This window comes from Oryctolagus cuniculus, chromosome 17 (assembly GCF_051225735.1).
Source record: "Oryctolagus cuniculus isolate XC-2025 breed Fujian yellow rabbit chromosome 17, ASM5122573v1, whole genome shotgun sequence".
In the NCBI taxonomy this organism is placed as follows: domain Eukaryota; kingdom Metazoa; phylum Chordata; class Mammalia; order Lagomorpha; family Leporidae; genus Oryctolagus; species Oryctolagus cuniculus.
Window position 1 is genome coordinate 36,642,708 of NC_142883.1, and position 12,159 is coordinate 36,654,866.

The following is a 12,159-nucleotide window of genomic DNA, read 5'->3' on the forward strand; positions in this document are numbered from 1 at the left end:
GTGGAGGATGGCCCAGGTGCTTGGGCCCCTGCACCCACATGGGGAGATCAGGAGGAGGCTCCTGGCTCCTGGCTTCGGATCAGCGCGGCTCCAACTGTTGCGGCCATTTTGGGGGTGAACAATCGGATGGAGGACCTTTCTCTCTTTCTCTCTCTCTCTCTCTGTAACTCTGTCAAATAAGTAATAATCTAAAAAAAAAAAAAAAAAACCAACTAGTATCTGTAATTTATCATCCTAACTAGGACACGTTCATGAAATGAAGTTTTATTAACAATTACACCAGAAGCTGGCGCTGTGGCAAGGTGGGTAAAACCACTGCCTGCAGTGCCAGCATCCCATATGGGCACCAGTTTGAGACCCGGTTGCTCCACTTCTGATCCAGCTCTCTGGTATGCCCTGGGAAAGCAGTAGAAGATGGCCCAGATCCTTGGGCCCCCGCACCTGCGTGGGAGACCCAGAAGAAGCTCCTGGCTCCTGGCTCCGGATCAGAACAGCTCCGGCCGTTGCGGCCATCTGGAGAGTGAACCAGCAGATGGAAGATCTCTCTCTCTCTCCACCTCTTCTTCTCCCTGGGTAACTCTTTCAAGTAAATAAATATATCTTAAAAAAAAAAAAAATTACACCAGGCATGGGCATTTAGCCCCACCAGTAAGCTGCTGGTTAGGATTTCTGCATAACATATTTAAGTGCCTGGGTTTGATTCCCAGCTCTGCTCCTGACTCCAGCTTTCTGCTAATGCAGACCCTGGGAAGCATCAGTGATGGCTCAAACAACTGGGATCCTGCCACCCACATAGGAGACCTGGACTGAGCTCCTGGCTCACAGGCTACAGTCCAGCTATTGTGGGCATTTGAGCAGTGAACCTGCCAATGGAAGCTCACCTTCTATCCCTTTAAAAATAATTTTTTCCAAAAAAGAGTAAGCCATGACTGTCTCAGGCAAGCCACGAGGAACATTCACTGTAAAAAAATTTTTTTTAATTTGTAGGACAATGCTGGCATCCCTTATGGGTGTGGTTCAAGACCTGGCTGCTCCACTTCTGATCCAGTTCCCTGCTAATGCACCTCAGAAAGCAGTAGAAGATAGCCCAAGTGCTTGGGCCCCTGCACCCTCGTGAGATCCAGAAGAAGCTCCTGGCCTCTGGCTTCAGCCTGGCACTGCCCCAGTCACTGCAACCATTTGGAGAGTGAACCAATGGATGGAAACTCTCTCTCCCTCTCCTTTCCCCAAAGTATTTTTTTTTTTTCTTTAAGATTCATGGATTTATTTATTTGAAAGACAGAATTAGAGAGAGGCAGAAGCAGAGAAAGAGAGGTCTTCCATCCGGTAGTTCACTCCCCAGATGGCTGTAGCAGTCAGAGTTGCACTGATCTGAAGCCAGGAGCCAGGAGCTTCTTCCAGATCCCACACAGGTGCAGGGGTCCAATGACTTGGGCCATCATCTACTGCTTTCCCAGGCCACAGCAGAGAGCTGGATCGGAAGTGGCGCAGCCAGGATTTGAACCAGCGCTCATATGGGATGCTGGCACTGGAGGCAGCGGCTTTACCCGCTATGCCACAGCACCGGCCCCCCAAAAGTCATTCTTAAAAGCCAGCCTTGGGACAAGTGTTTAGCCTGGCAGTTAAAGATGTTTTCATGCCATCTCAAAGAGTATCTGTGTTCGATTCCAGGCTCTAGGTCCTGACTCCATCTTCCTTTTAGTGCATAGCCTGGTAGGCAATGACGATGGCTCAGGTAATTGAGTTCCTGCACCCATGTGGGAAATATGGATTGAGTTCCCAGTTCCTGGCTTCATCCTGGCTATTCCAGCCATCTGAGGAGTGAAAAAAAAATTTCTAGCATATTTTAGGTACACAATGAATGCAAGAATTAACTCACCAATATCAATGAGATCTTGCTTGAAATTAATGTTTCTGAAGTTTCACACTGTGTAACATTCACCAAAATTATATATATACAGAGAGACAGAGAATTTTCCATCTGTTGGTTCACTTCTCAGATGGCTCCAACAGCCAGGCCGAAGTTGGGAGTCAGCTTCTTCTGGGTCTCTCTGGGAGGCAGGGACCTAAACACCTGGGCCATCTCCTGCCTTTCCCAGGCCATCAGCAGGAAGCTAGACCAGAAGTGGAGCAGCCGGGACTTGAACCAGCGCCCATATTGCATGCTGATGTCACAAGCCCCAGTTTACCCCCTACAACTCTATGCCACAATGCCGGCCCCTAATTTTTATTTATTAACTTGAAACGTAGAGAAAGACAGAGATCTACCATCTGCTGGCCCACTCCTCAAATACTCTAAAACAGCCAGGACCTGGCCAGGACTAAACCAAGAACCAGGATAAGGACCCAAGAACTTGAGCCATCATCTGCTGCTTCCCAAGGTGGGCATCAGAAGGAAGCTGGAATCATAAGTAGTGGAGACTCAAGACTCAAACCCAGGAACTCTGATATGGGATGCAGGCTTCCTAGCAGTGGCTTAACCCAATGTCTACCCATTTTAACTACCACCTAATTTTTTTTTACCAAAGCTATAACTGAATTAACTACATTCTTGCTGTTGGATATTTAGCTTACATCTATTTATTTTCTATTAAAATAAGAATAAAAGTTCACATTATGTATTTTTTAAAGTCTCATTTATTTGTTTAAATTCATCTGAAGGGCAAAGAGACAGAGAAAGAAAGATCTGATCTGTTGGTTCACCCCCTAAATGCCTACAACAGCCAGTGCTAGGCCAAGCAGCAACCAGGAACCCTAAACTCCATCTGGATTTCTCACAGAAGTGGCAGGGACCAAACTACATGAGCTATCGCTTGCTGCCTTCCAGGGTAGCATCAGCAAGCTGGATTGGCAGCAGAGCCAGGACTCAAACCCAGGTACTCTGATACGGGATGCACGCATTGCAAAGAGAGGCTTAACTGCCACATCACAATGCCCATCTCCATTTTATGTATTTTAAGTTGTTACTCTAAAACAGAGGTAGAGAAATGGCTGGTCCACAAGCATATCAGGCCTGTAAAGTCATGTGGTCTGGCCCAGCCAAGGCAGCTGCAGGTGGGACTCAAAATTCAGTAAGTCTATAGCAGGTTTTTAAGCTGATAATTTTGTATGATCCACATATGAGTGCATTATAAATATCTGAACGGCCCTCAGCAGAAAGGTTTCCCAACCCTAATCTAAAGCATGGTCATGGCAAAGTAGAACATTAATCTGTGCATTAAAAGAAACCACCAACTAAAATTCAGCAACATGAGAACAGTCACTGATTTATTAGATGAATTAACATATACTCATATATAATCCATGAAAACTGTATGATATAAAATAATTTAAGAAATGTTGAGAATTAGCAGCACCATCTGTTATTGAAATAGCAAGAAAAACTTCACATATTTTAAGCAAACACTAGAATGGGTAACTACTTTAAGACCAAATAATGCCACTGGCCTGGGAAAATTAAGAAGGGCACTGTTTCAGGCAAACATACCTCCTTCTATGCCAAAGATTAGTGAAAAATCTGATTAATGTTTTAGAAAAATGCTACTAAGAAAGATACTGCATAGTACTTTAATTGGGACAAGGAGATTACCATCCAGCTATATTAGCATGGCTCAACACTTCTAGGAAAAATTTAGTTCTGAATTAGGAAATTAGAAATAAAAAATAACTTTTAAAAGACACTAGTAGTCTCTAGGAAACAGTCAGTGGAACACAAGTCACTATGAAAATACATCACTTTTCCCATCTGCTTAATAATTTACCTTAAAAAGTTGTGTAGGTTTCATCACAAGTGGCTTATACAAATTTTTAATAAGCATTTTAAAAAAGATTAAATGTAATTCTAAAATCTAATAGATTCTTCTGATTTTTTTTTAAAACATTTAGCCCTGTTGTCACAATTACTATGTATTGGAGGAAGAAACTGAGTTTGTGTGAAGAATACAAATTTACACACATTTTACAGCAACTTATTCCCTAACATCTACAAAATTCACATTTATAATACAAATAAGTACAAGGCCAGGATAAAACTGTTAAATTCCAAAATGTCAAACTGTATACTCTTTTTATTTTGTCCCTTTAAAAAAAGTTCAAGTTCGGCACCAAACTTAAAAGCCCTATTACATCCTAAGTTTGGAAAAACCCCATTTCCCAGATAACATTTCAGCAAACGCAAACAGTTTTCCTGTGCTGATGCAGTAAAGGATTTCCAATCTTCTTCTGGCCCCTAAGTCTGCGTCGCATGGTAAGTTTAACAGAGTTCTTCCGTTGTGAAGTTGTGGGGAGGTTTGCAGGCTGAGCACCACTGCTTCGACTTAAGCCATTTCGTCTGTGCTTCTTCATGAGGGGGCCAGAGTTGGATTCTTCTAAAGTCCTTTTAAAGTTTGCTGGAGGAGTTCTTTCAACTTCTTGGGCTTTCATCTGACCAGGAGTTGCTATCTTGACAGTTTTCTGGTCCAAGATGGTATTTGATGAATTGGTAGGCACAAGGCCAACAGACAAGTTATTATTCAAAGAATCGTGTATCCTTACAGTCAGGCCTTTAGTGCAATTTTCTTCAAATGGCTCTGGATCTTTCGACGATCTGACCATGGCCTGAACACTCCCTCGAGCTATCTCAGCTGGGACCTCTAAAAACTTCTCTGAGAAGGCATTACTACGAACCAGAGTAGGTAAATGGTCTTTAGAATTCAGCCTTGGCCATGGATCCTCCTCCAGTGACTGAAAAACAAGAAGGTAAAAGAAAGAAATTATTTATCCTAGAACACAACAAGCCCATTGTGTGAGGCTTGTAATAAAACATCTAAGATGACAAAAACATGACTCATTCATTCATCATGCAGCTGCTGAATTATTTGCAAGGCACTATGGGGGAGAAACTGGACAGGTGGATGGCAATATTAAGGTAACAATGACACTGAACCTTGTTTTCAGAGCAATAGATGAAATAATTCATGTGGTCACAAATATTAACAGGTAACAAAAAATAAGAAATTTTAAGGAGTAAGATTTTCAAAACACAACCCAAAATTGCTACAAAAACACATTTACTCTTCCACTATCCTTTAAAAAAAAAAGATTTATCTGTTTTATTTTATTTGAAAGTCAGAGTTACACAGAGAGAGGAGAGGCAGAGAGAGAGAGAGAGATCTTCCATCTGATGGTTCACTCCCCAACTGGCTGCAATGGCTGGAGCTGTGCCAATCCAAAGCCAGGAGCCAGGAGCCTCCTCCGGGTCTCTCACGCGGGTGCAGGGGCCCAAGGACTTGGGCCTTCTTTCACTGCTTTCCCAGGCCATAGCAGAGAGCTGGATCAGAAGAGGAGCAGCTGGGACTAGAACCAACGCCATATGGGATACCGGCGCTTCAGGCCAGGGCATTAACTCGCTGCGCCACAGTGCCAGCCCCTCTTCCACTATCCTAATACACCCATTCTTTGTGCAAACATGAAAACATAAAAATATAACATTTCTGCTTAAATTGCAATTTTGTTTATGGCAATAACAATGCTAATGAAATATGCCTTATTATTATATAAACACAGACAAACCGCTTTGAGAAGCCATTAACATAATATTCTGATAATCCAAACAAAGCCTATATAAACACATTTTAAGTTTAACAGGATAAAGTAATTAGAACAAAAAAGAGTAGATTTCTATTCAGAGATAGGAAGATTTACAGGTCTCTTCAAAAATGACAAAAATAATTTTAGAGGTTGAATGATGACCTTGTGACAAATTATTTAGCTTAACCACTGGAACAGAGTGCTTTCACTATAAGTAACAAATGTTGGGGGGCGGAGGGTTGTATGTTCACTTTCTACTTCCAAAATTCTAACTTTTGAATATTTAGTGGTATAGAAAATGTGACACAGAACATCACAGTAACTATATCATAATGGAACTCTGGATACACATTGCTTTGTACCCTGATCACACTATACACAGTTCTATGATTTGAGAAAAGTTGGACACAAGGGACTGTACTGAGAATGGTTAGAGAAACTCAATTAAATGTATGAGAATCACCTGGGGAACTTCAGGATTTTTTTTTTCCTTAAAAGATTTATTTATTTTTTTGAGAAACAGAGTTACAAGGAGGGAGAGACAGGATCTTCCATCCACTGGTTCACTCCCAAAATGGCAGCAATGGCCAGAGCTACGCTAGTCTGAGGCCAGGAGCCAGGAGCCAGGAGCTTCTTCCAGGTCTCCCATGTGGGTGCAGGGGCCCAAACACTTGGGCCATCTCTGCTACTTTCCCAAGTACATTAGCAGGGAGCATTGGAAGTGGAGCAGCCCGGACATAAACTGGCACCCATCTGTGATGCTGGCACCACAGGCAGTTTTACTGGCTATGCCACAACACCAGCCCCTTCAGGTCAATATTAAGGGTATTTATTCACAGATTAATACCTCTCATTTGCCCACCTGACTCCTACCCTTAATGTCTCCTTCTCTATTCCACCTAAAGGTCAGTTTTTCAAATGCATCAGAAAACATCAAAGTCATGGATATATTCAACAGTCAGAAATAGCCAAGTTAAACATAAGGTCCTTCACAGCTTTGAGGACAATGAGGAGACTTTAAAATGTTTCAATCTGAATTATTATTTAAGGGTTTTTAGAGAAAGGAAAGCTTTGGCAAGGGTTTGGTGTTGTGGCATACTAGGTTAAGTCACAGGCTGCTATAATGGCATCCCAATTATCAGAGCATAGGTTCAAGTCCTGGCTGCTCCACTTCTGATCCAGCTCCCTGCTAATGACCCTGGGAAAGCATCCAAAGATTGCTCAACTACTTGGGCACACTTGTCACCTATACTGGAGACCCAGATGGAGAACAGGGGTCCTGGCTCTGGCCTGGAACAGCTCAGACTATTACACCCATTTAGGGAGTGAACCAGCAGATAATCTCTCTATCTCCCTCTTTCTCTATTACTATGTGTTTCAAACAAATATATATATCTTTAGGAAAAAAAAAATCTGACAAGAAACTCCTCTAAAAAATTAGTATAACAATTTGTTCACTTCTAAACTAAAAGATTCTATTTCATCTTATTATATTTATTTTCTGACATACATATGAGAAGTAAAATAAAGAAAGCAGAATAATAAATTTTCAAGTATTGACTTATCACATCATCCAAATTAAAGTTCTTTGGCACTTTAAAGAACTGTCCAAATAGATGACAGAAAGTTATTCTGTATTTCACATTTAAGTGGTCAGTTTATGGAAAATACATTCTAGGCCGGCGCTGCGGCTCACTAGGCTAATCCTCCGACTTGCGGTGCCAGCACACCGGGTTCTAGTCCCGGTCGGGGCGCCGGATTCTGTCCCGGTTGCCCCTCTTCCAGGCCAGCTCTCTGCTGTGGCCAGGGAGTGCAGTGGAGGATGGCCCAAGTCCTTGGGCCCTGCATCCCATGGGAGACCAGGAGAAGCACCTGGCTCCTGCCATCAGATCAGCGCGGTGCGCCGGCCATAGCGCGCTGGCCGCGGCAGCCATTGTAGGGGTGAACCAACGGCAAAGGAAAACCTGTCTCTCTGTCTCTCTCTCTCACTGGCCACTCTGCCTGTTCCCCCCCCCCCCCCCCAAAAAAAAGGACAGGCTTTTAGCCACTCTTTTTATCAGTTACCAATGTTACAATTTTTGGTAAGAAAAATCTGAGATGAAAACACAATTAAGAATTTGAGTTCTTAGTGAAAAGGAGACTGTGGTACCATTTAATGATGTTTCTTTTTTTTTTTTTTTTTTTTTTGACAGGCAGAGTGGACAGTGAGAGAGAGAGAGAGAGACAGAGAGAAAGGTCTTCCTTTGCCGTTGGTTCACCCTCCAATGGCCGCCGCGGCCGGCACGCTGCGGCCGGCGCACCGCGCTGATCCGATGGCAGGAGCCAGGAGCCAGGTGCTTTTCCTGGTCTCCCATGGGGTGCAGGGCCCAAGCACCTGGGCCATCCTCCACTGCACTCCCTGGCCACAGCAGAGAGCTGGCCTGGAAGAGGGGCAACCGGGACAGAATCCGGTGCCCCAACCGGGACTAGAACCCGGTGTGCCGGCACCGCAAGGCGGAGGATTAGCTTATTGAGCCATGGCGCCAGCGAATGATGTTTCTTTTTTTTTTTTTTTTTTTTTTTTTTTTTTGACAGGCAGAGTGGACAGTGAGAGAGAGAGACAGAGAGAGAAAGGTCTTCCTTTGCCGTTGGTTCACCCTCCAATGGCCGCCGCTGCAGCCGGCGCACCGCGCTGATCCTGGCAGGAGCCAGGAGCCAGGTGCTTTTCCTGGTCTCCCATGGGGTGCAGGGCCCAAGCACCTGGGCCATCCTCCACTGCACTCCCTGGCCATAGCAGAGAGCTGGCCTGGAAGAGGGGCAACCGGGACAGAATCCGGCGCCCCAACCGGGACTAGAACCCGGTGTGCCGGCGCCGCAAGGTGGAGGATTAGCCTATTGAGCCACGGCGCCGGCTAACGAATGATGTTTCTTATCCATGGTAACAGACAATCAGTTTGAAGGTCTGATAATTGTAAGGTCCAACTGAATCTTAATTCTGTCTGATCTTGTTCAAACTGTTCAATCTCCTCTCAAATAGTGCTGATATAAAATGGTATAATATCAGCACTATTTCTGGGTTATGGGCTTCAAAGGAAATATTGTATACAAAAGCATTTCACGATCTTCTAAATACTTTACAAATATCACAGCATTAAGAGGTTATCAATAAATTCCAAACACTAAAATCCTTCAGAAAATATAATTGCTTTTGAACTACATGTTGTATATGCCTGGTCTTCAGACTGGAGCAGATGTGAAGGTAGGTCTCTGACAATAATTTGCATACAAATATTAATCACTTTCTTGAACTTAGTTCCAATCCTAAATCCTATCATATAATATACCAAAAAAGAAAGAAAGAAAAGAAAAAATTATTTTCAAGCAACACTAACCAAAGAAATGTCAACTATTAAAACACATTAAGGGTGAGGTTTTTAGCCTAGTTAAGATGCTGTTTAAGATGACCATCCCGGGCCAGCGCTCTGGCACAGAGGGTTAAAGCCCCGATCTGCAGTGCTGGCATCCCATATAGGTGCCAGTTTGAGTCCCAGCAGTCCCTCTTCCTATCCAGCTCTCTGCTGTGGCCTCAGAAGACAGTAGAAGATGGCCCAAGTCCTTGGTCTCCTGTACCCACATGGGAGATCTGGAGGAAGCACCTGGCTCCTGACCTCTCTGTAATTCTTTCAAACAAATAAATAAAATCTTAAAAAAGAAGATGACCATCTCCCATATGGGAATATCTGACTCTAGCTTCTTACTAATGTGACCCTGGGAGGCAGCAGCAATGGCTCAAGTACTTGGGTTACTACAATCCACACGGGGGCTCTCTCTCTCTTTCTCTCTCAGCCTCTCAAATGAAAAAAGAAAACAAAAACAAAACATTAAAACTATAAGGCTGTAAACCTTGACTGGCGATGTAGAACATGGGGAAGGAGTCATCACACAGGTTTCTTGACTATTATAGGAAGGGCTATCAGTCAGGTTCAGATACAGTTCGTCTTCGTTGGTGAAGTTTCCCTGATTGTCCACTCCTGGAGAAATGCAGATTACAATGGCGCTGGTGTTGTCTGCTCGGAGCATACGCTGCCTCCAGCGGCCTAGTGCTCGATTCACAAGCATTTTGGCACAAGATTGTCCATGCTCACCCTGTATTTAAAAGAACAAGGAGGAAGTTAGTAACTAAGATTTAGCTGCGACTATATCTACATCAAATTAAAAACTGAGTGTTTGGTTTAGCAAAATATATACAACTTCCAAATATTCAAATATTACCCACAGTCCCCACAACTATGTTAAACAGTACTTGACTACATTAAAAAATATTAATGGGGCAGACAATTGGCACAGTGTTTTAGATACTGCTTCAAAGATAAGTATCCCATATCAAAAGTTCCTGGGTTCAAGTCCTGGCTCTACTGTGATTCCATTTTCTATTAATGTACACCCTGGGAGGCGACAAGTGACAGTGCAAATGGTTTAGTCTGTCTTCCAAGTGAGAGATCTGGATCAGTTTCCTGGCCTTGGCCTGGTGTACGTCCATCCAGCTGTTGAAAGCAAATATCACTCTCTTTCATGAAACTTCCTATGAAGTCTCCCCAGTTTCCTATGTTTTCTCCTCCTTGTTTGCATAAGATTTGTAATTACACAAGGGTACTTTAAAAAGTTCATGGCAAATAGAATTAAAGGTAAGTTTATTATGTTACAAAACCTTTTTGAAATCTGTACATATGAGGGCTCTTCAAAAAGCTCAAGGAAGGGGCTGGCGCTGTGGTGCAGTAGGTTAATCCTCCGCCTGCGGTGCCGTCATCCCATATGGATGCCGGTTCTAGTCCTGGCTGCTCCTCTTCCAATCCAGCTCTCTACTATGGCCTGGGAAAGCAGTGTAAGATGGCCCAAGTTCTTGGGCCTCTGCACCCGCATGGCAGTCCAGGAAGAAGCACCTGGCTCCTGGCTTCAGATCCGCACAGTTCCAGCCATTGCGGCCATTTAGGGAGTGAAATAACAGAAGGAAGACCATTCTTTCTGTCTCTCCCTCTCACTGTCTGTAACTCTACCTCTCAAATAAATAAATAAATCTTTAGGGGCTTGCACTGTGGCATAGCGGGTAAAGCTGCCGCCTGCAATGCTGGCATCCCATATGGGCACCGGTTCAAGTCCCAGCTGCTCCACTTCCGATCCAGCTCTCTGGTATGGCCTGAGAAAGCAGTAGAGGATGGCCCAAGTCCTTGGGCCCCGGCACCCACATGGGAGACCGGAGGAAGCTCCTGGCTCCTGGCTTTGGAACTGCACAGCTCTGGCAGATGGAAAACCTCTCTCTCTCCTTCTCTCCTTCTCTCTCTGTGTAACTCTGACTTTCAAGTAAATAAATAAATCTTTAAAAAAAAAAAAGGAAAACACCTATCATGAAAAAAATTGCATGGATTTCAAAGTTTTATACTAAAAAAATTTTTTTTGCATTTAAGATTTATTTATTTATTTGAAAGTGTTATAGAGAGAAAAGGAAAGACATTTTCCATCTGCTGGTTCACTCTCCCAAATGGCCACAATGACCAAATTAGGTCACGCTGAACGCAAGAGCCTCTTCTGGGTCTCCCACATGAGTACAGGGGCCCATGAACCTGGGCTATCCTCTACTACTTTCCCAGGCATACTAGCAAGGAGCTGGATGGGAAGTGGAACAGCCAGGACTGGAACTAGCACACATATGGTATGCCGGCGATACAGGCTGTGGCTTTAACCTGCTGTGCCACAGTACCGCCACCTAACCTTATTAAAAAAATTTATTTATTTGAGAGACAGAGTTACAAAGAGAAAGAGAGACAGAGAGAGAGGTTCACTCCCCAAATGGCTGGAACAGCTGGAGCTGGGCTGATCCAAAGCCAGGAGCCCTAATCTTCTTCCATGTCTCCCACATGGGTGCAGGGGCCCAAGTGCTAGCCAGCACTAGCCCCTAAACTTATTTTTAATTACACTTCCCACAAATTTTAAGAATTATCCTCAAATTGGGGCTGGCACTGTGGCACAGCAGATTAAGCCACCACCTTTGATGCTAGCATCCCACAGGAGTACTCATTCAATTCCCGGAAGTTCCTCCTCTGATCCAGCTCCCCGCAATGCACTGAGAAAAAGCAGCAAGGGCTGGCACTGTGGCATAACAGGTAAAGCCACCTCCTGCAGAGCCGGCATCCCATATTGGCGCCGGTTCCAGTCCTGGCTGCTCCACTTCCGATCCAGCTCTCTGCTATGGCCTGGGAAAGCAGTAGAAGATGGCCCAAGTGCTTGGGCCCCTGCACCCACATAGGAGACCTGGAAGAAACTCCTGGCTCCTGACTTCGGATTGGCTCAGCTCCGGCCACTGCAGTGATTTGGGGATTGAACCAGCAGCAGATGGAAGACCTATCTCTCTCTGTCTCTACCGCTCTCTGTAGCTCTGTCTTTCAAATAAATAAACAAATCTTTAAAAAAAAAATCCTCATATTGTTACTTGAAAGCTTACTTTAATACTCGTTCTAAAAATTCTATGGTGTTGATGAATGTAAGTTTTTCCAATCCACTGAAATGGCTTTTGTTCTCATAACGCCACTGAAAGGCTTTCTCTTAAATCATTAAAGA

The 12,159-nt window shown here is 44.0% G+C and overlaps 1 protein-coding gene across 3 annotated transcripts in view; it reads right to left on the reverse strand.

Moving 5' to 3' along the window:
- Positions 1–3,240: 3,240 nt before the first annotated feature.
- The window catches only part of PPM1D (protein phosphatase, Mg2+/Mn2+ dependent 1D), a 71,987-nt gene continuing 63,068 nt past the window's right edge, over positions 3,241–12,159 (reverse strand). For all 3 annotated transcript variants that reach the window (XM_008271185.5, XM_089317323.1, XM_089317322.1), the window contains 2 exons: positions 9,451–9,693; positions 3,241–4,722 (listed from right to left, as the gene is read on the reverse strand). In XM_008271185.5, the coding sequence (XP_008269407.4) occupies positions 4,165–4,722; positions 9,451–9,693 (801 nt within the window). In that variant the 3' untranslated portion in view covers positions 3,241–4,164. The remainder of the gene's footprint in view (positions 4,723–9,450; positions 9,694–12,159) is intronic.